Source organism: Phocoena phocoena, chromosome 11 (assembly GCF_963924675.1).
Source record: "Phocoena phocoena chromosome 11, mPhoPho1.1, whole genome shotgun sequence".
NCBI lineage: Eukaryota > Metazoa > Chordata > Mammalia > Artiodactyla > Phocoenidae > Phocoena > Phocoena phocoena.
In genome coordinates, this window is record NC_089229.1 from 39267488 (window position 1) to 39291111 (window position 23624).

Below are 23624 nucleotides of genomic sequence, written 5' to 3' on the forward strand. Positions count from 1 at the left end.
GAGCCTGCGCATCCGGAGCCTGTGCTCCGCAACAGGAGAGGCCACGCCAGCGAGAGGCCCGCGTACCGCAACAACAACAACAACAAAAAGATAACATAATTTCCCCTAAAATTAGGCAATCCTACTGTGACACTCAGGTTCCATAGCCTGGATGTAATTTTCAAATGTGGCCTCAATATAAACAAAGCATCAACATGATGGGACTGGGAAAGCCAGTGACCTCAAGAAGCAGCACACATCTGTCCTCAAATTCTAAGTTAAACATTGATGGTAAATTTTTTTTTTTTTTTTAAATCAGGCAAGCATTTCAAAGGCTGCTGTCTACATTCTCTCTTTATGACTTAGGCTATCCAAAAATATGTTCAAAAATCAAAACACAAAACTCCAGACTCTTGACCTATTTGAATATTCTAATCTCACTCTATTTTTGCTTTCTGACACTGAGATACAATTAAGAACAGACAATTCCTGACACTATGCTGGTTCCTAAAAGACAGTTCCCCTCCTACACTAGCAGAAGGAGAAAATTCAGGAAAGCTCCTTGTCGGAATATTGATTTATACATGCAGAAGTAACACCTTAAACTGAAGAGCAGTTGGTTAACTTTTGCTAAATAACCTCTCACCACATTCCAGAGTGTTTGCAGCTTAGAGAATGAGAAGACATGACTAGAAGTATTTTTAAAACAAAAATTTTTTTCCCTTTTTTTAAAGGGTTTTTTTTTAATTATGTGTAACACAGACAAAGTTATTTAAGCCAATAAATTTTTAAGGAATTTCACACGTTCTGATTCTTTCCACTGCCAATCACCTTAGTTTCTCCTAACTCATAATCTTCAAGATAAAACAGCCCTTTCAAAAATAAGTTATCCTGTGAGTCAGCCCACAATTCTTTTAGTTAGGCTTCTTTGATCTCCAATGAAATATGGACACACTTCAAAATTCCCCACCTGTAATCTTTGGGATCCAATTTCCTCAAGCGATTTACTTTAGGACCATGTTCAGGGTCAGGAGATGGATCTGCCTCGTTCTGACAGGCAGAACCAGGGTTTTTTAGAGGGTTTGACACCCTCTAAAAATGTATTAGGTTCAAATTATATTCACTCCTAAGCCATCACACCCTAGAACAGTACAGATCATTGGGATATGCCAATACCTAAGGTAAAAAGTTTGTTAGGTTTTTTCATAGTTTACTTGGCAGCTCTGTCTTGTAGTTCTTTCCCACAGATCTAACATGTAGTTCTATGAGTAAAGGAAACCACACAGTTAATCTATGAGGTGTTTCCAATGATGTAGGTTTACAGAAAAAGCCCCATCGGGATAGACCTCAACTTTTTTCCCTTCTAATAGAATTGTCTGTAGGGCCTCACATTTCACTCACAAATCCTCATCCCTACACTCCAGTGTTATCTGAAGGCCAGAAAATTGTTCTTGCATATAAACTAATTATGTTCCACCTGAAAACAAAAATACGGATTTAGAAGGTACTTTCAGAAAGGATGTTGAAAGGAGGGGCTCATTTTAGAATGAAGGGCATTACCCCTAAGAACACTGTTCTCTAAGCGTTTTAGATGGTTTGCCCAAGGCTGGATTCGCTGTGCTCTGGGTCCTCCTACTGCCCGGTGCACTCCTGTGTTTTCCAAGCTGGACTCCCGCCAGCTCCTGGGGGCCAGGTAAGACCCTGTGAGCACCCTGACATACATGCCTGCTTCACAGTCTTGCTGTGTTCCATCAGGGAGAAAATAACTGCATGTTATTAGCAACTTGGGGGACATTTAAAAGGGAGCAAAAAAGCAATCTCAATGGTTTATTTGTTCCCTGAGTTCTCCTGAAGAGATAAAAAGAGAGAAGACAGGAGATAAGGCTGGCAGGGGATGCCAAGGGGCAGAAGTTTTGTTTGCAGTAGACTGACAGAAGCCTCCCATCAGTCTTCCCAAAAGCTTAGGTGCCATTCCTCTTTGTCTTCAGGCACTTGAAATCTGGAAAGAGTGGACAGGAGTGAGTGAAAGAGACACTGAGACTGTCAGTGGTGCTATAGTGAGAGGAAAAATACTCCTGAAACTGCTAAATGGTACTGGAAACAATGACTCTCCCCCCACTCCACCCCCATAGAGCAAGTGATTTTCTACTCAATGTATCTGTTTACTTTAGGAATTCATTTGGCATCAGACAGAACTGGGTTTGAAAAATAACTTTTTTTAAAAATAAATTTGTTTATTTATTTTTGGCTGTGTTTGGTCTTCGTTGCTGCGTGCGGGTTTTCTCTAGTTGTGGCGAGCGGGGGCTACTCGTCCTTTCTGTGTGCTGGCTTCTCATTGTGGTGGCTTCTCTTGTGGAGCACAGGCTCTAGGCGCGCGGGCTACAGCAGTTGTGGCTCACGGGCTCTAGAGCGCAGGCTCAGTAGTTGTGGCTCACGGGCTTAGCTGCTCTGCGGCATGTGGGATCTTCCCAGACCAGGGCTTGAACCCGTGTCCCCTGCATTGGCAGGCAGATTCTTAACCACCGTGCCACCAGGGAAGTCCAGAAAAAATAACTTTTTAAAGGCCACATAATGTAGAATTACATTGATAGGCAGTGTCTAGAATAGCCATCCATAGAGACAGAAAGTAGATCAATAGTGGCCTGGGGATGAGGGCTGGGAATGGGAGTGATTGCAAATGGGCACAAGGTTTCTCTTTGGGGTGATGGAAATGTTCTATAATTAGGTTGTTCTGACAGTTGCACAACTCTATGAATTTTCTAAAAATCATTGGGAAAAAAACAAAAATAAATTTCAAACACCTAAGTACATATCGTTCTACATTTTTCAACAGCATTTTACATATAAGGAAATGAGGCTCAGAGAGTTGATGGGATTTGGAGCCCGAGTTCTGTCCTCATTTGATCCCTGCCACATGTTCTCCTAAGAGCTAACTACTGTGATGTGCAAAAGTAGTAAATACTTTCCTTACTTCCAAGGAGCTTATACTCCTGTAGACAACAGAACAGGTAAACAAGGCATCTTTTTATGTAACAGCACAAAGCGGCTTGGCACTGACACTTAGAAAACAGGGATGTGTGTCATGCGGTGCCAGTCGTACAGTACAGCGGAAACAATACGCTGTGGGTTAGAGATCAAGGTGATGCTGAGCATTATCTGGGCACTTAGTGAGAATGAGGAAGAAAAAACTATAGAATCCCATTAGAGTAAGTATCAGTGCATTCCTGTATAGACACCAAGATGCGTGTGGGACTTCTTGGGGGTAAAATATGTTCTGCGACCTGATTGGAGTGGTGCTTATATTGGTGTATACAGTTGTGAAGACACATTGAACTGTACACTTCATATCTGCATTTTATTATATGTCGAGTTCTACCTCCATTAAAAAAAGGCATGACGCTGCTAGTCAAGGCACAGAAAAGAGCAAGGAAATAACTGGAGGAATCTCTGGGAATCTACCGTAGGAAGACAGACTGCAAAAGGGAGTGGGTAGTTCTAATATTTAGAACATTGTTCTTGTGTCAGGACAAGCAACCCTAAAGCTTCTACCCTACGAGAGAGTACGCTAGTAGAAAATGGCTTTGGAATCAGAAAAAGGGTGTCCGAATCCTGAGTTCTCACTGGCTAGCCACATGGCCTGAGCCTGGGTTCTTCATCTATCCAAGGGGTCTTAGCATTGACCTCACATCAAGAGGTGTGGTGGTGAAGAGCAGGATCCTGCAGACACATGTTCTGATTTAAAGGGAGACTGGAATATTTTGAGGAAATATCCCTCAACTTTGGAAACAGTATTGGGAGAGGATTCCCAGCATACATCAGTTCTGTTTCAGATGGAGCCCCAGGTCAACCTAGAACACCATGCTTCCATGATTAGGGTTTCAGTGCCTGAAATGACACTTTTTTAAAAACTGCTTTATTGAGGTTATACTTCACCTACTAGAAAATTCACCTTCTTGAAGGATACAATTCAGTGGATTTTAGTAGATTCAGAGTTGTGTTAACCATCACCACTATCTAATTTTAGAATACTTTCATCAGCGCACAAAGAAACTCATACCCACCAGCTGTCATTCCTCATGCCTCCTCCTCTACTGCCCCCCACCCCACCCTGCAACTCCCAGCCTTAGGCAACCATTAATCTGCTTTCTGTCTGTGTGGATTTGGCTGTTCTGGTCTATCCATGTTGTAGCACGTATCAGTGCTACACTCTTTTTTATGACTGAATAATATTCTATTGTGTGACTATAGCATGTTTTGTCTAATTATTCATCAGTTGATGGAAATTTGAATTCTTTCCACTCTTTGGCAATTGTGAAAAATACTGCTACGAACATTCTTCTACAATTTTTTTGTGTGGAAATGCGTCTCCACTTTGGGGGGCGAGGACAAACCTAGGAGTAGAATTGCTAGGTCATATGAATCCTCTCTGTTGAACATTTTGAGAAACTGTTAAACTGTTTTCCAAAGTGGCTACACCCTTCAGAGCTGTGTGAGGGTTTCGATTTTGCCACATCTTCACCAATACTTGTTACTGACAGTCTTTTTGACTTAGTAGGGCCTGGACTTTGAATTCTTTTTTTGTGGTGTCAGAGCATAGAGAAGTGCGCGGTCATTGGGGCCACGCTGTGTTAGTGCCATCTTCCACTCATGCGTGCTAAGCCTTACCCTGGATTGGCCTTGTGACCTCTTCTCCATGTCACCCACAGTCTGTCTTCATCCACAGTCTGTCTTCATCCACAGTTTCTCACACATGGGGGCTAAACTCGGATATCCCGTCTTTCAACAGAACTGTATGCTAATGTCCTCTGAACCCTAAGGCTGTCTCAGTCTCCTCACAAAAGAAAGTATATAAGTCTAGTGGTCAGAGCAGTGCTTTTTCAGTGGCAAGGAAATAAAGGCTCTGATCAGTGTCTTCCATAATAAGAAAACCTAGTATTTATTGTGAGTTTATTAGGTGCCAAGTATTGTTTAAGTGCTTTAAATGAATTATCTTTTAGAGTGTATCACAACTCATGGAGGTGGGTCATATTAATCCCATTTTACAGAAGGGTTAAGTAACAAGCCTAAGGACACCAATAGAAAGTGGAGTCATGGTTGGATACACGTCGGTTGAGTCCAGGCTCAGAGCTTTTATCTACTTGTGGTACTGTCTCATAATTAAATTATAATTGACTACGCTTAATGGGTCTGTTTATCTTCACCACTGTTTTTCTAGAAGCTAGTACAGTCCCTGGCTCACAAAAGAGCCCTAAAAAATATATGTTGAATAAATGAAAGAATGAAGGAATAAAAGTAATTTGCAGTATTTAAGGCCTCTTGTTCACAATTGGAAAGAACCTTAGCCACGTGTAAAACAAGTAGGTTTGCATGTGTGTATGCGGGCTCCCTCTCTTTCATGCTTTAATTATTTAAGTTCTTGTTTATCAGCAAGTCCTCCTTCTTCTCCCTTATTCTTTAGTACAAATAGTACAACTGAATTGCTGACATTTCATCTAATTGCAGGGTAACAGACTATAATGGATTAAAGATTTCACAATACAAACATTTGGCTTGCTCAAAGCGAGGCAGGAGTAAAGCAGAAGGTGAAAACATTTTATTTGAAGAAGTCACAAACAAGATAATAAAAAAAATTGTTCCAAAGCATATGATGCACCACCAGAAAAGATGACATTGTAAAAGATCCAAATGTGTGGAATTGGAGGACAGGACAGAACGAGACATTGTCCTGCATTGATGACACTGCTTCCCACTCAGAATCCTCTTTGCTATTTCAATAATAAAACAACCAGATACAGGCAAGATTGCGCTTGTCTATATCATTTTTCTCACTCTTCTTTTGTTTTCTATTCATTCCTATTTCAATTCCCACTCCTCACTTTTATGCTCCTCCAATCTATATTCATGAAATCCATGCTTCTAAACCACTTTGCTGTATTTAGAGTTCGACTGAAAACTCTCACTCTTTATTCTTTAAATAAAAAAGAAAACTAACACCTACACTAGTTTCTATTAAAACAGATTTCCTTGGCACTACATGTATCCAGAACTTATATCTCTTGATGATTTTTCCTATAGTGACCCATTTGAGAGACTATATAATGACGTTATTGCTCAAAACATTTTGGTCAGAGTCAGAATAGAAGTCTCACAAGAATGTCCACTTCATTACTTGATCATAATAACTAAAACTATTTTACTCAGTTGGATCATCACCTTACAGGCCATACTTGGAAACAGCTTATGACCATTTCAATCAAACTTACCTTTTAAAGACAGGCCACAACTGAGGACAGAGAGAAGACTGTATTGTATACTGAGAAAGACTTTTGGAGAGAGGGGCTGGAATTCACAATATGTACCATATAGGCAGTACAACTGGAATAACTGGGTATCCTTCAAAGATGACTTCTCTGAAGGTGGTATGACTCATGCATGTTTGTAAAAGAAAATTTTTATTTTAATTTGTCCAACCGATTCACTTGGAAATACTTGTTTAAGCACTTGGGATGTTCCAGGCACAGTGCCAGGCACTGGGGATAAGAAGAGAAACAAGATTGGCAATATCCTTGGACTCACCTAGTGTTAGTCAATTAAGTAGCAATATGGCAGAGGGGAGAGAGAATGGGTTTGGGAGTCAGACCTAGGTCTAAATATTTATTCTGGTGCTTACCTTCTGGGTGCACCGGGCCAATCCCAAACAGGGATCTGAAGAATGACCCCATAGGACTACGCCAAGGATTACCTGAGATCATGTGGGAAAAGCACTTACTAGAGTGCTTGGCATAGAGGTGGGGCTGGCTTTCATATTCCAGCTGTTGTCCTTGGGAAGAACAAGTTTTACGAGCTTTATTCAGCGTCCTGAGTTTAGGTTGATCAGTCTGACATTGTAAGGGACAAACTGTCACTAAACTACTTCATTCAATCTTATTTCTCAGGATATCTGTTCAAGCTTTCACTCTACTTCTACCTGGGCCTGTCATTGGCGGTCTTAGCTCTGTCAGTTGGCTTTCGTTCACCTCTTAACTTTTGTAAGGCACTCTTAGTTTCCTTCTGCCTATTCAAATTCTACTCAGTTTTAAAGACTAGCTCACTTTTTTCAACTCTTCCACGGACCCTCCCTGTCCGTACCTTTTCTTTGCGCCTAAAACATACGGTGCCCTGTAATTTATACTTCAGATCTGGCTCTTTACAAAACTGCTTTTGTTAATTTGCATTACGAAATTTTGCTACTATTATTGACCATTTCCCATACGTGAATCTTAATCTTCCATTCCATGCACTTTACAGTGGTAATTTCACAGATATTCAATATGTTCTGAATAAATGAATGGGAATTTAAATTCTATTTAATGAATTTTTTTTATTGGAAAGCAAAATCCCTCTGCCTTCGTTAAATTCATCAGCAATCATAAGTTAATAATAACATGTTTGTGTTAATGAGTACCTTTGAATTTTAGGGCTTTGTATCCTGGACAGGACCTTTGAATTTTAGGACTTTGTGTCCTGGACAGGAATTCATGCTAAGTATTTATGAAATATTATGAAGAAGAAACAAAAATGCCATAGCTATTTACTGTTTTTTTTCTTTTGCTGTGTTACATTTGCAGTGTATTAAAATATTTGAGAGGGAAAATATATATGTAGATTTTAATCAGCTGAATGTTGTCAAAGAAAATTGACCAAATGTTGAAATTCCAAAATAAACAAGCCAAAGCTGAGGTATCAGTTTGGTTTTGCTCTTTTTTTTTTTTTTTTTGCACTTAAGTTGAGTTTATAGCTACACTTGGAGGCTAAAGAGACTGAGAGAGACTGTTTAAAGCAGATGGTATGGTGAAGTAGAAAGAGTGGTGAAGTAGAAAGACCGGTGTTTGAAGTTTAGCTCTGGCATTGGTTGTGTGAACTTGGACAGACTACTTAGACTTTCCTGGGCTCAGGTTTGTTTTTCGCCTCGTTTTGTAAAACAGATTTAATATGCCACTTTTGAAGACTGTTGTGAAGTTTTTTTGTGGGCACACAGTAGATTCTCAGTAAACAGTAGCTCTTATTATTATTGGTGTTTATAATTTAGGTAGAGAAGTTAAGGGAAGCTTTTAATAAGATGAATTTTGGAACCGAGGGAGCTGGGTTGGAAGTCCAGGTCTCTGGGCATGACAGCCGTGAAGGGGAGGGTAATGCAGTAGGTTAAGGTATGATAATGGGGGAACCATGGGAGGTCATCAAAGGGCATTTTGAAAATGTCCAGGGTCTCTCCCTCCGCTTAATTCTTTAGAGTCTAAATTTATTTTTTCTAGGGAATTCACAGTAAAAAAAAAAAAAAGGGCCAACTAAAGAATGTCGCTTGCTGTCTGGTTCTACAAGGATTGAGTCATTAGCTACTGGAGTTGCTGACCTTTAACATACCCTGAAAGGAGCTCAGGGTGGAGATCAGGAATGAGGTACTCTGTGCTCTGGGAAAACTGGCAGAACAAGGCTTTCAGATAGTTACATATTTTCAGGAGAAAATCTTATGAACCCAAATTCTTGCATCTTCCCATACTTTAAAGCACTAAAATCATTAACTGAGATATCTTTTCCTCGTGGCTATTAGCAACCTTCTACAGAGATGTGCGTTTGCTTGCCAAACCTCTTTGCCAAGATCACATATATACTAACCTCCCCCCTTATGTCCTCCTGAGAGCTCCTTGGAGCTATCTGAGAGGCTGTCTCTGGGGCTATAGTCCTCAGTTAAGTCCCCAATAAAACTGAAGCTCACAGTTCCCACGTTTTTATTTTAGCATCCAAATGATACCAAATTTTCATTTAGAATCTCAGTGAAGTGAGAATTTGTTTTCATCCGTTTGTGCCTGAAAAGGCTTTTTAACTAGAAAGGCAATCAAATTACAGTCCTACACACTAGAAGGATATTTCCAGTTATTCTTTCCTATGATGTTTTTAGAGACCACATCATGAAGCCGACAATACTTACTATGCATAGCAATACAGTTATAATTGGTGATTGAAATTCTGACCAAACTCAGATGCAAGTAAACCACAGCTATGGCCAAAGACATATCAAGAAATCAAATGCAACTCTACTTAGTTTAAAGGGAAACTATTATGTTGCACGTACCACAAAATGGACACATAGATACTAAGTACACTAAAATATATCATGGTCTTAATATAATATTATTGAATTGTTTTATATCTATTTTATTATAAATCTGACTAGCAACAAATATTCTAGATACAATAAACTTAGGTTTTGTTCATATTCTTGGACTTCTCCTTGGAATTGATTCTTTCCCATTTCCCTCTGGGTAAAATTTCCATGTTGCCAGCAGAGACTCAAATCAGAGCTTTAACTAAATCTTAACTTTAAATAAAAGTTAAATTAAGCTGGGCCACAAGCTCTCCGTGCATCATGGAAACAGGATAAAAAGGTTTATAGAGAGGAAAGAGATCCTGAATAAGCCTTTACCCCTCACCTCTCCCCAAAAAATTAGTGAGAGAAACTCATCATTTTCATGACCATCAACAAAAACAATTAGAATGATTTTGCTAAGCATCTAGACTGCCTCCCTTTGATATTAAAAGACTGAAAAGACAAAAGGGTACTAAATCACTTTCATTGTTTGGTGCTAAGATACTTTATTGATGGTTTTTCAGAATACTTTAGACTTCATTTGTAAAATAAGAACACAATTACCATAACATGGACTTTAAAATGGAAGTTTTGAAGCATCTCTTATGTATAATAAGCAACTCTGCCCCATTCATTAATTCGAAAATATATTTCGAATATATATGCTTGCCTCTGTGATTAAACTTGGTTTCACAGTTGGGAACAATCTGCCTACAGTCCAGTGGGGAAGACAGACAGTGAAGAAGTAAAAATAAGTATACCTTCCTGGAATGCTCTGGGTCAAAATGAGTGTCTTTGTTGCATTTCTCTAATGTGATATTTTGTGAGTGACAAGGTAGATTCTTACTGGCTTCCATATTAAAGTTCCTGCACTTAACCTTTTATGAGGATTTCGTTCAGGGCACTAATTTGTTGTGCAGAGATTCTTGGAGGGCGTGAGCTACCATCTGACTGCTAAGTATACTTAGAAACAGCATCAGTTCTTTCATGATCCTTGGACAAAAGAGATGCCATAAGGAATAATGACTTGAACGCATTCCAAAGGAATATCAAGTAACTTATCATAAGCTTAAAAAACTTTGGATTTTTGATTGAATATGTATTCTCCAAATGCTTTTCTGTGAATTAAATGTTTTTCTAATTAGATTTAAAAATGTGAAATTTTCTTGCAAAACTGATTTTCTATTAAGGCACTAAAGTGGTTTCTCTTCCCTTCTGCTTGGGTCCTAATTAAATTATGTCCCAACTTGTTTTAATTCAGCAATCAGTTTTTTTCCCATTTGTACTAGATTACAGAATCTCATTTAAAAATCACTCTTTAACGAATTCTACACAAAGCAGAGGTGATGGACATTTTCTAATGGAGACAAAATAGTACTGGCCAAGTTATGAGACAGGCTCCTTTAAAAAAAGGGATCCAGTTGCATTCTGGTGGTATTTTATGCTGTTTTTAGGGATTAAAAAGTAGTAGTGGAAGGCATAGGGATGAATAATTAGGAACGAATGCTAAAATAAAAAGGGTCTAAATGCTTTGAAGATGTACTTGATGCTGGGGTACAGGACTGACTGATACAGTTGCTGCAATGATCATAAAATTCATTAAAAAAGAAAATGGAGTCTTACCTATTGATCATAATATTTGAAGTAATTAAGTGAAAATATTAAAAGAATGGATTACTCCAAATATCTGGAGGTTGGCTTCAGGTTTGACTTATGGATGACATAAATATTCTTGAATGATTAAAATGAAGAAAATCTTAAAAATTCACCAGGTAGCCTGAGGCTATACATGTTAGAAGCCTTTTGCCAGTGGTAGAATTGTATATACTGATTATAAAGGATGATGTTTGAGGCCTTAACCTGAAGAGGGGGAAAATTAAGACAATGGTTTTATGCGTAACCATCTCTGGAAACTCAAAGGACTTCTGTTTTAAAGAGACAAAAGGAAGAGAAAGGTTTAGCTGTCTTGCAAGGTCAGATTCCATCTTCACCTGTTAGCAGGTGGAAGGAGAGTGGGTCATCAGTCATGCAGCATTAAACAAAAAAAAAAGGCAAGCGAACCTGAACTACTAGTAAGGGAGGGGACTTGGATTGCGTTAGTCATAAAAACATCATAAAGTCAGGATGGAAACTTCAGCACAGAGGTTTTCTCCACGGGCTAGAATCTAACAATGGGATTTGTGTGCTTGCTGAAGCTCTTCTGGCCTAATTTCTCTCGTCAACACCCCTTGTGTTTCAAACATGTGCTTAGTAACTTTTAGATAAGGCTCCTTTCCAGTTTCTCCCCAATTGCTTGCGTATTTAATTGCTTACTAAGATAACACATAATCCTTTAACTTACGTAATTGCTTCATTATCTTATGACTTTTATATTTTTTAACTTTAAACAACAAAGCCTACCCCATGCTATCAAAACCCTGGGGTTGGATCCTAGTGGGCTGTATTTAACCCGTTTAAATGTAAGTCTCTCCTTGAACAGACTATTAATGACTAGCGGTTCAGTTTCTAGATTCCAAAGCTGTTTCTTGAATTCCTTTTTCTCGCTTTCTTTGGTATCTTTCACTCATTATGACATTAAAAAGAAGATTTAACACTTTAGAGGAAAGCAAAACAAAAATCTTAAACAAAATTGCTCATATAAAATGGAAAAAGAATTTTGTTTGAAACCGTGAGAACTAAAGTCAATCTAAGACTTCAGTTTATTCAAACAACTATAATTTTCTCTAGTTAGTGAACAGTAGCATGAAAAGACAGCACGTTATCAGTGAGAAGTAATTCTTTAGACATAAAATGTAATTGGAATCTTATTTATTAGGAGAAAGTTTATACCTGAATCTAGTTATCCAGAGATACTTTGTAAGCTAGACATCTGTTTTATAAGGTTTCCTATATCATGATAAAAGGAAATAGTCACTCAACTGAAAACCAAAAATTATTCCCAAGTAGATACCAAAGAGGAAAGGCTCCAGGGTTTAAAAGTATAGTTATAGAATTATTTCCCATTAAAAATCTCCAGAGCCATTCAGTAAGTACAGTGGTGGTGAGGAAAAGAGTAGAGCAATACACATAGAGGAAAAAGAGTAGAACAAATAGGGAGATGAAAGCACAAGAAAGAAAGGACACAAAAAAGATTGGTCAAGAAGAAAGAATGGGAGATCTCTTGCTTGTTGAATATGTCAAATAGCAGGCTCCATGCTAGGTACTTTATACTCTATCCTATTTAATCTGTAAAATAAGATAATGTTAGACCACTTACTAGATTAAAAAAAAAATCCTGAAGTTTAGAGAGCATAAGTGACTTGTCTAAGGTCTCTGAGCTAGTAAATGGATCTGTAGGGATTGGAACCCAGGAGTGTTTGATCTTAAAGGCAAGACTTTTACTAGAAATCAGTCTAGCTGGCAATAAGCGAGGCAAAAACTGGAGTGAGGGAGGAAAGTGAGGCAGCACTAAACTCCATGAAAGCAAGAGCAGTGTCCAGAGCAGTGTCCACCCTTTTCACGTTTCTTTTTTTTAACACCTGGCACAGTTCTAGGAATATAGCAGTACATAATAAACGTTTGCATGGTGAATCTTTTTTTTTTTTTTTTGGTACGCGGGCCCCTCACTGTCGTGGCCTCTCCGGTTGCGGAGCACAGGCTCCGGACGCGCAGGCCCAGCGGCCATGGTTCACGGGCCCAGCCGCTCCGCGGCACGTGGGATCTTCCCCGACTAGGGCACGAACCTGCGTCCCCTGCATCGGCAAGCGGACTCTCAACCACTGCGCCACCAGGGAAGCCCTGGTGAATCATTTTGAGTAAGTTGGATCACAAAAAAAATCTTTCATAGGGAGAGAAGATGAGGAGGAAGAAAGTTATAAAAGAGAGAAAACGGGCAATTCAGGGGGTGAGAATAAAAACGTGATTCGTTTTGGGCAGTCTACCTAAACTTGTAGGTTCTAGCGTCACACCTGTCAGCTTAGTGTCAAGTATCAAACTCTGCCCGTATTCAAAGAAATTTTTAAAGAAGGAAATGGCTTGATGGATTACATTTCCTAACACAGACAAAAACATTTACCAACTTTTCAGAAGCCCAGGGGTGTAGTCTTGGAATCGCATACCACTTGATAGTGACTAGTTGGAGGGGAAGGACATGAGCCATGCCCTCTGGACAGGTGGGCTTGTGAAGGACAAGTGGGTCCTATCTGGATACTCGACCAAGAAGCCAACCAATAATCAATTAACAAAAACCTATCAGTTAATAATACTTGTTATGGTCCCACCCCTATCCCCCAGCCACAAGGAACTTACAAAGTCAAATATGTCAATAAAATATAAAAATTCAGTGAAACAGCTCACTACTTTGTTAAATGACTAGCAACATTATGATTAAAGGATTAAATGTTTTTCACACAGATGTTGCATTTTAATATAGATATTGGTCTACTCATAGGGAAGAACTACTTAAATAAGTTGTAAAACTTAAAAACTCCATATTATCCTTGGGTGGTTCTGTCCACAGGGGCGGTAAATCTATTTCAATATCCAAGAATTTAAATTTTTTTTTTTTTTTTTTTATAAATTTATTTATTTATTTAGGCTGCATTGGGTCTTCGTTGCTGTGCGCGGGCTCTCCCCAGCTGTGGCAAGTGGGGGCTATTCTTTATTGTAGGTTGCAGAGCATGGGCTCCAGTAGTTGTGGCTCACGGGCTCTAGAGCGCAGGCTCAGCAGTCGTGGTTCATGGGCTTAGTTGCTCTGTTGCATGTGGGATCTTCCCGGACCAGGGCCCGAACCCCTGTCCCCTGCATTGGCAAGCGGACTCTCAACCACTGCGCCACCAGAGAAGTCCCCAAGAATTTAATTTTGACTAAACGTTTTCCTTCCAAAGAAAAAGCAGAACTTATCTCAAATAATTTTGACTCATTTTTTTTACAACGAAGTAATAATTTTAGAGCACTAATAAACTTCAATTTCAGTATAGTAATAAATAAACCTGTTCTAAAACCTCAATAATAATAATGGTTACAGAAAACCTTAGGTTGAAAGGATTCCCAGGTGATGTTCTTGGCTGAGTTTCTCTGAAGGCTTGGGTTACTTTCTGATTTCCCTGGTGGCCCCAAAGTGACTACACCTTACAGAATCCAAGGCGTCTAGTGATCCTAAATGACAAAGGCTGTTGGCAATCCCTTGGGTAATTATAAACCCATGTTAGGAACAAAAAAAATGGCTGGAAAAGGAGTTGCTTTAGGAATTCAGAGAAGCTAAGAATTGTTTGCCTTTCTGGTATTGGCCTGTTGAGACACTGGCTCAGAAAAGCGCTAGTGTCAGGCTGGCATAGCATAATCAAATAGAATTGATTATTATGCCGTTTAAATGCACTAAGGCTACTGAAATTCCCTTCTTTAAATCACAGAGAAATCCTGGGCTAACCTATTAAAAGTGGGGCAAAACAATGTGAAGAATACTGTAAAAATGTGAGTCACTTAAAAAGTGGATTTAATATCTGCCTTTGTGAATTTTATTTGACATTTTACCCATTGTGCTCTGATATCTTTAGAAGAAACAATGAACTGTCTGTAATATGCAGAAATAATCAAGGAAAAGGTGCCATTTCATTTCTATTTAATAGCTATATAATCTATGTAGAAAACAAAATCTTTGTGGAAAAATACAAAGGGAAAGATGACTTTTCACTGTCCTTTTAAAGAAGCGGATTGTGTGTGTGTGTGTGTGTGTGTGTGTGTGTGTGTGTGTATGTGTAATATTTTCTAAGCTTTTAGAAGTGGTGTGTGTGTCTGTCCCCTCAACCCCAGGGAATTATCTGTAGAACTGCACAAATCTTTGTTTTCTTTCAAATAAGACCCAGAAGATCAGTATACTTTTTTACGAGGTTATGCAATCCCCTGACCCTATTTTGCTCACTGTCAGAAGCTGGAGGGCCACATGACTCACGTCACCCCAGCAGCTCTCAATAGGTTAGTATGAGAGTAGCAACTGGCGAGTACAGCTTGTCACATTAGAAATGCTAATGTTTTTCTTACCTCTTCCTTCTCTGCACTTTGCAGATCACGCCACTCCTCAGTTACGTGACCGAAATCCACTGTGTTCATGGGGACTTTAAATTCCCCAATGATGTCATGCTTGGAGAAACGATCAAAATCATAGACAGCCATCACCAGAGTTTTGCCACCCAATTCTGAATACGGCACCTAAATAAAAAGATGAGGACAAAATATCTGGTCACAAAAAATGCTTAAAACATGTTACCTGTTTATAGTCTTTAATTTTAATATTTATGTTGGATAAACAGAACAGGGAGATACTTGTGCTTTTGGGTTTTTTTCCTTAAATTGAATCATTTAACTAACTGCTTGGGGCTTAAATTACTTGGGAGAAAATGAGGACTTATCATAGTGATTTATCACTTTATCCCAAAGTTCTAGAAGCTGTTAGTATTATTAATAATAGCTCATACTATTAGTCAGGCTAGAAACACTTCAAGATTAATATAAGAATAAACCAAGCCAATTGCACTTGACTATATAAATAAGTTTTCCTTGTAGAATATTTTGTTGTTATTTTTATGATAAGTTATACTGTCAGGGTGCAACTTAATCGGGTAGATAAGTTGTTTCAAAAGTTCTAACTCTTTCATTTTTAGAAAAAATTTTATTGGAGTATAATTGATTTATAATGTTGTGTTAGTTTCAGGTGTACAGCAAAGTGAATAAGTTATACATACACATATGTCCACTCTTTTTTTAAAATAAATTTATTTTATTTTTGACTGCGTTGGGTCCTCGTTGCTGTGCACGGGCTTTCTTTTAGTTGTGAGCAGGGGCTGCTCTTCGTTGCGGTGTGTGGGCTTCTCATTGCGGTGGCTTCTCTTGTTGTGGAGCACGGGCTCTAGGCCCAGGGGCTTCAGTAGTTGTGGCACACGGGCTCAGTAGCTGTGGCACACGGGCTCAGTAGTTGTGGCACACGGGCTTAGTTGCTCCGCTGCATGTGGGATCTTCCCGGACCAGGACTTGAACCCATGTTCCCTGCATTGGCAGGTGGATTCTTAACCACTGTGCCACCAGGGAAGCCCCCCACTCTGTTTTTAGATTCTTTTCCCATATAGGCCATTACAGAGTATTGAGGAGAGTTCCCGCTCTTTCAGGCCATTTGGATGTCATAGTTTAATGGAGCAGTGACATATGAACAGGCATGCTAGGAGTCTGCAAGGACTTGAATGAAATTCACAAGGTGCCTCACCTATTCCTTAAAATAATTTACTGATTGACAAGAGCTGACTGGAAAATTGCTGTTTTGAATATCAGACATGCATTATAATCTAGATCTTGAAGTTCATTCTTAGGTACGACACTCTTTTTTTTTTTTTTTTTTTTTTTTTACGGTACACGGGCCTCTCACTGTTGTGGCCTCTCCCGTTGCGGAGCACAGGCTCCGGACGCGCAGGCTCACGGCTGTGGCTCACGGGCCCAGCCGCTCCACGGCATGTGGGATCTTCCCGGACCGGGGCACGAACCCGTGTCCCCTGCATCGGCAGGCGGACCCTCAACCACTGCGCCACCAGGGAAGCCCGGTACAACACTCTTTAGGATGAGCAGTGGCAAAAGGCCAAGAACTGATGAATTCTCCAGCTGTTCAAATATAACTGGGACAGATGCTATGGGTTGGGATATTTATTAGTGACATTTTTAATATTCAGAGAAAGCAGGGCAATCCAAGTAAGCTACACTTCAGTAACCCGGAAGAAATGCCTAATTAAGAAATTGTTTATACTTGTACTGAAGGTTTGATCAACTTTCAGACACTTGCTATTATTTTATCAGTGTAAATAGTTGTGTTATGCTCCAGCAAACATTTCTCAATTAACTCTGTATATTAAGAAGGAAAGGAGAAGGAAGACTATTTGACTGCATATATACAAGAAATTTTGGTTTTTCCAAAGAGTTTTTATTTTATATCATTTGTCATCTATTTGGAATCAGATTAAAATACTATGATTAAAAACTAGGCACAACACATTCTCTACTTTAGAGTGAAAAAAATAAACCCTTCCAAAGAGCCAATTTTGAAAGGAAGAAATAAGGAATTTTAGAGTAGGGATGAACTCTTGAAAATTTCATCTTATTTCTGAAATCTCTCTAGATTTTTTGGTGATTGTACTGAAAGGGCATTAGTCAAAAACTTGAGCTTGAGGTCAGACAGGTCTGGGCCTGGGTTCCCCCTTTTTCCCACTGATGGCGCTGGGACAAGTAAATAAACCTCGGCTTTTTCATCCATCAAAAAGTGATGATAACAGTGTGTATTTCACAGGGGCTGGTTGAGGCCAAACGAATACATGTAAAGCATTTAGCACAGTGCTGGTACACAGTAGGCACTTAATAAGTATTTACTGTTTGAATGATGAGTAGCTCTTTCAAATGGTAGTTTGTTGTGGAGAAAAGAAGGAGCATTTCATTTGGGGCATGTCAGGTTCACGTTCAGTGGATTTGAACTCAATTTTAAAGCCAATCCTCTTTAAACTGTTTTGCTTCCATTCTTGTATCATACAGCCTATTGGCATTTAAGATGCATAATCTACAAGGCCTACAAGGAAAAATTAACTAGTTCTCTAGAAACGGTGGTATATTTCTCAAATCTATCAAAATACATTGTACTTTGGATTGATTTATGATGTGATCAACACTCCTGAAGTAAAATGGAACCTATTAAATTTTATAGGCAATTTCAGAATCTCAATGATTATAATTCTTGAGGTTATAGACATTACTAAAAATTATTAGCAATACACTTTTTTAAAAGAAATAACGTATAGATAACTCAAAACAAAAACAAAACCCCACAATATTTCAAATAATTTAAGAATGTGCTGACTAAATTGTGGTTAGAAACTACTGACCTAAATTAAGATCAATACATAGTCAAACAGAAGGATTGTAATTACCTTTTGCAATATTTTTTTGTTTTGTTTTCACTGTATGTCCCGTGGTATATTGACCCTAATGATTAGTTCTTCATAAGCTGGTTTTTACTGCTACTCTACATTAACTGTCTGGGTTTAGAAAAGTATAGATTTTAAACAGAGTTGCTGACAGTAGATGAGGGAATTTTTTTGTCTTAAAAACTCTAATTTTAGAGTGAATAGAAAGATACCGTTTTTACAAAATTGGAAACAAGGTTCATGGGAATGACTCACGCCCTCAGTTTCATCCATTTATTTCATACCAGGATGTTTGCTAGTGTCAGGTGCGTGCTATCGCTAAGGCTGACTGGTAGACAGGTGATTCTGAGTCTGCCCCTTGGCATATTCACAGACATGTATTGTTTTAAGTAATGCATTTCAAAAAATGTCACGTGTTAAACATATCTACCAAAAGACTGTTTTTATGCATGACTTCAGGATGAGAACTACAGAGACTACTCGTATATGCAGAGATGCCTGAGACCTGCCAGGCACCTTTTTCTGCTGAGTTATTATGTGGCCAGAATTCCTCTTGTTACTGCTTGTGAACTGAGGTGTCTCAACAAGATGAAGAACACCAGGGAAGAGCCAAGAGTAAGGGAAAAATGCTAGAGATGGAAAAAAACAATAGGTTCATATTCTTTTTATTGGTGGGTTGAGCAGAATGTTTTAGAATACTTAAATTTCCCCTGTACACAAAAAATTTTGCAACAGGAGTAATACCTCATCATACCATTTAAATAGTGTTGCACAGCTTACTTTATTCTGTGGTCGTGATTTATTTTCAGGAACTTGGAAACCTGGAAAAAGTTTACAGTTCTTTTGGCTTTATTTTAGAGAGGGGGGAAACGTTCAGGTCCACAGACACACTTGAAGCTGAGCTCACTTTTTAGATACGAATGACATCCTAGCTCTATCCCAGTCCATATTCTTTTCTGAAATAGCTGAGCTGAATCCTATTTGGACCAAATTTTAATGCAATAGAGAGTCCTCATTACATTGAAGGTAAGAATCTTAAATATTCTGAATAGAATCATTTGTGAGTCTCTGAACAAGTGGTCAAGTGGTCTCTATATGTGTCAGGATGAGATCAGTCTGTTATCTAGAACAACAGAGGACAAGTTCATTAGTAAGTACAAAAAAAAAATTACCTTGAAAGTAAATTGCTCGTTGAAAACAGGATTAAGGGTCTTTCGGTGGACTTTTGTCTCAAATTTCTTCTTTTTATCTGGCAGCAGAAACACCTTCACATAGGGATCAGATGTGCCCCCCATGTCTAAGGCGGGCAGCTCGGCAGCCTGGATGATTCCTACCAGCAGCTGAAATGAGAGGCAGGATACAGCAAACACTGGCATTGGTGGACATGTTGGAAAAGATTGATGTGTTCACACTGCCGCATATTGTGCTTTTTCCCTTTTGTTCTTTGCTTTGAATAAACTTTTATTCTCTTCTGAATCTGAGCACAGAAGGCAAATGAAGTGAGCTACATAGACTTCAGAAACCCAATTATGACAGATGCAGGCTCTAGGAAGCCTGGTTTTAAACACAAAAGAGGCTTTTAAAAGGTTGCTGATTACAGTCAAATATGGAATTCATGTTTGCAAAAGGGTTGCAATCAAATAACTTTCCAGTTCCTAAAAGCCCTTGTGCATTATTTTTCTTTCCAGGGCATGATTTGTAAGTGGAAAGAAACTGTTAAACAATCACAAGCTTGTAATTATAAAGTAGGAAATTCTTATTTTGAACCAAAGCCCCAGAGCAGCTAAATAGAAATTTTCTTAGAATTTGGTAGCTTTTTGAGATAAAAATAAGATTTTCAAGTTTCTATCATATTGGACCTTTACTTGGGTGCTGGCTCCTTCTTGTTTTAACTTAGAGTAAAATGATTATTGTATATTAAATTCGGTGTTAAATATAGGACATGGGGTCAAAGAAATATAATTTTAGCTCCATATAGAGGAAGGGGAGATTACAGTTATTGTTTTTAATGCTAAGTGACTAAGTTTCTGATATTTTTCAAATACAGCAGAAATCTCTGCATTTCTTCACGTCTGGTTTTCTCAGTGATACATTCCTATCTCTTATTATGAATGCGGGTATTGGCTGGCACTGATAATGTTTTTGCAAAGGAAACAGAAGGTGTGAGCAGACTCTTCTGATGCCCTGCCATCAGACGTGCTGTGTCAACAGACTGGTTTAGATCCATATGGGAAACAAAAGTAGACTCCCTTATTTATTGTTATTCAATGTATATACCCTTCAGAAAATGCAGTCACATCATAGCTGTTCACATCAGGGTCTGAAATTTTGAGTCTGTACCTTTTTCACCAATAGAGTGGAAAAGCAAGTCACCTCCTTGAAAAAGTCACATCCACTTTCTACGAAATGGACCCACCATGTGCATAAGTGCACTTTGGCTAGTTGGCTCAAGTTTTAACCTAGACCAATACTCTTAAAGAGTGTTGTTTCCATCTTAATGCTTCAATATCTTTGTGACTTCATCATACAACAGCAGCAATAAGAATGCTGGATTGTAGGTATACAAAACGTAGACAGATGGTCAAAGAATGGTTAAAATAGACATCAGCTTATAAAGACGTGATTAGTAAAGCAAACAGTTCGTCTCTTGGTTTGCCAAGTTGGTATTTGGAATTTGCCTTTGGATAGCAATGTGAATAAGCGAGATTATATTCTCTCCTCACTTTTTGTAATACTTTTCCTTTGGGGCAGGGAAAGCACTAGTGATATAGCCTAAACTCTTTCAAACTTGATCATCTGTACTTTAAAGATCTGGGGGTATCTTGTTGATAGAGGTGGAATTACTTCTCCCAACCCCCCTCTGACTTCTGCTTGAGAGAGAAGTATCATATTTCTCTCCACCATGAGAGGTTCTTAGAGGACTTTTAGGATTGTCTTTTAGTTTTGGTAAGCAGGTGTGTATATTTGATTACAGCCTTATCTACGAAATTCCTCAGACTTTATCTTCCATGACTCATAGGAATCATTTTATAAATCAGATTAGCGGAGAACGTTTGGAAGAATAAAAGCATACTATTAAAACAATTTATCAGGTAGAACACCCTAGATCCTCTGAATGAAATACCTTCTAAAATGGGTTTGCTTGAAAAGGAAGAGTAAATGCATTTGAATTATATTTGAGTAAAAAAAATTCAGTGCTGTATCCTTAAAAATACTACCTTATAAAATGTTACTTAGAGTACTCAAAGCCAATGTAGAAGTTTCAAAATTATGACTAACCAAGATGAGATCCACTAGATTTCTACTGGAAAATATGAAAGTAGAATAAATTAGTAGAAAATTGTTGGCTACATATATAAAGGCAAGTTATATTCCTGGAAAAGATGTTTTGTGTTAAGATAATGTAAGTTGACCTTGACCTTCTCTAGAATACATAAATAATAGGCAGTTTTGCTCTCAACCAATCTCTAATGATCAAATTTTGGTAGAAGCGATAAAAATGACCTCAAGTGCCCTATTTAATTAACTAGAAATGGTATACCTATAATTCTGTATAAATCCATACCTATTAGCTTGTATCTATAACCAACATGCAGTTTTCTGGAATGTATTATAAAATAATGAGCCAGGGCTGTAATGAAGCTAACTAAATACAATTATTTATTATATGGTGGTATGTATCAATATGTTCTTTTTGAGGAACCCTCTGGACACTTCAAGAAGTGAAGACATTATTTGAACAGTCAATTCCTAAATAAAGTCCAGAATTTCCGCCATTGTTTAGAGCTCACAGTATTACTGACTTTGGACATAAGTCACCAAAGCTGAGTATTGGTGTTTGATTTATTTATTGTTTATTCCTCATCAAACTAGACATAATTAACACATGCTGCATTAGGTAGTAACTGTATTTACATCTATCAAGTTCTTCCCCACCCTGAAAGGTCAGTGAACTGATCAAACTGGAGAAATCGATTTAAAGCTCTCCTAGTCGGAAGAGAACTGTGTCTTATAGATTTTTAAGAGCCTGATCTCTAACTCAGCTAATTCTTATCTAGCTTTTAAATTTCTTGAACAGTTCAGAAGGTAAAGAGACATCTTCATCAAAGTCATGGGTCCTAGAAGGTCTTTTTGTTGTTGTTGTTGTTGGTACGCGGGCCTCTCACTGTTGTGGCCTCTCCCGCTGCGGAGCACAGGCTCCGGAGGCGCAGGCTCAGCGGCCATGGCTCACGGGCCCAGCCGCTCCACGGCATGTGGGATCTTCCCGGACCGGGGCACGAACCCGTGTCCCCTGCATCGGCAGGCGGACTCTCAACCACTGCGCCACCAGGGAAGCCCCTAGAAGGTCTTTTTAGGTAGAGTTTTTTTTTTTTTTTTTTTTTTTTTTAACATTTATCTTGGAGCTACCATTATAACAGGCAGTTAATAAAAGCCAGCTAGTATTATCATTCATCTAGGTGGCACTTCACGGCTTTTAAAGCAGGAAGGACTGTTTTGATGCAACCTTTAGTTCCTTGTCACTTTTCCGGAAGCAGGGCAGCATGCAAAGGCATTAGAAATCAAGTTGATGGTCTTTCTACTTTTCTAGAGCTGTTAACTCATTTGTGCTAGGAGGTTTAGCCAGTATCATATTACATAAGGCATTCTTGTCCTTGAAATTTATGGAAAGTCAATTTTTTAATCTTTGATTCCTCATCAAATGGTTAATTTTTGTTTGAAGACTTTGGCTTAATTGGTGGTCTAACTCAAAGGTCCCTTGCCCTGTTTGGAGCTAAATCCATGAATTCCAAGGAAGATTGTTGTAGCTCAGCCCGAGGGATCTGTGACTGGGAGCTCTCAGAATCAGACTGATGGCTTCAAGTTAATTTGTATTCTGCCTGCCTGCTGTAAGTGCCATAAGTAGATGTAATCGGCTGAACACTGTGGATTCTAATTACCAGAAGTTAAATTAGCAAGTAGGGGACCGCCTGTACTTAGAAATGATTTCATCAATAGCTTTGATAATTGCATTTTCCCCTCATAGCAAACCAAATGTTTTAAGAAGTCTCTTGTTTCAATTTCTAGTTGGTAATTTCAGAAAACGTAATGGAATTACAAGACATTTTCCCCCTCAGACCTGGTTATTCTGGAAATCATAATCCAGTGAATATTGAAGTTTTCCCAATTTCTCCTCTTCTTTGGGTTCTTCTTTTTCTTCCCCATCAGTCAATCCAGTTTCAGCATCATCATCCTTCAGGGCCTATGAGTAGGGAAATGGATTATATGTGAATTCAAATGAATTTTCATCAGAACTCAAATGACACTGGGCCTGTGGTTATACTTCCAAGCTGTTAGAAGCAAGCACTGAGATGCTGTAAATCTCCATTTGTCTGACACACATTCACATCTGCTGCTTACATATTTTTTTAAAATTCCATTTGTGCACGGAATTTTTCCCCCCCAATCAGCAAGCAACATGGAAGCAATGGAATAGCCCCTCAGAATATTGCAAGCAAAAAATGTAAAGTTGTTGCAAAGAAAACGTCAACTTTGTGTTATATTTGGCTCTGATAAAATCGCTTCTTTCGGAGGTATGATGAACATGCTATTAC

At 38.6% G+C, this 23624-nt stretch overlaps 1 protein-coding gene and 1 non-coding gene across 3 annotated transcripts in view; both read right to left on the reverse strand.

The window, feature by feature from the left end:
* SYT1 (synaptotagmin 1) overlaps positions 1–23624 on the reverse strand; it is a 546324-nt gene that overhangs the window by 118492 nt on the left and 404208 nt on the right. Inside the window, exons 5-7 of one of the 2 annotated variants that reach the window (XM_065886932.1) lie at positions 23150–23272; positions 19206–19373; positions 15122–15289 (exon numbers count right to left, since the gene is read on the reverse strand). In XM_065886932.1, coding sequence (XP_065743004.1) covers positions 15122–15289; positions 19206–19373; positions 23150–23272 — 459 coding nt within the window. The remainder of the gene's footprint in view (positions 1–15121; positions 15290–19205; positions 19374–23149; positions 23273–23624) is intronic. The other variant, XM_065886933.1, reaches the window with a different exon arrangement.
* LOC136131647 (small nucleolar RNA SNORA18) lies at positions 1201–1331 on the reverse strand. The gene has a single exon (XR_010656381.1). It is a non-coding gene; the product is annotated as a small nucleolar RNA SNORA18 (small nucleolar RNA).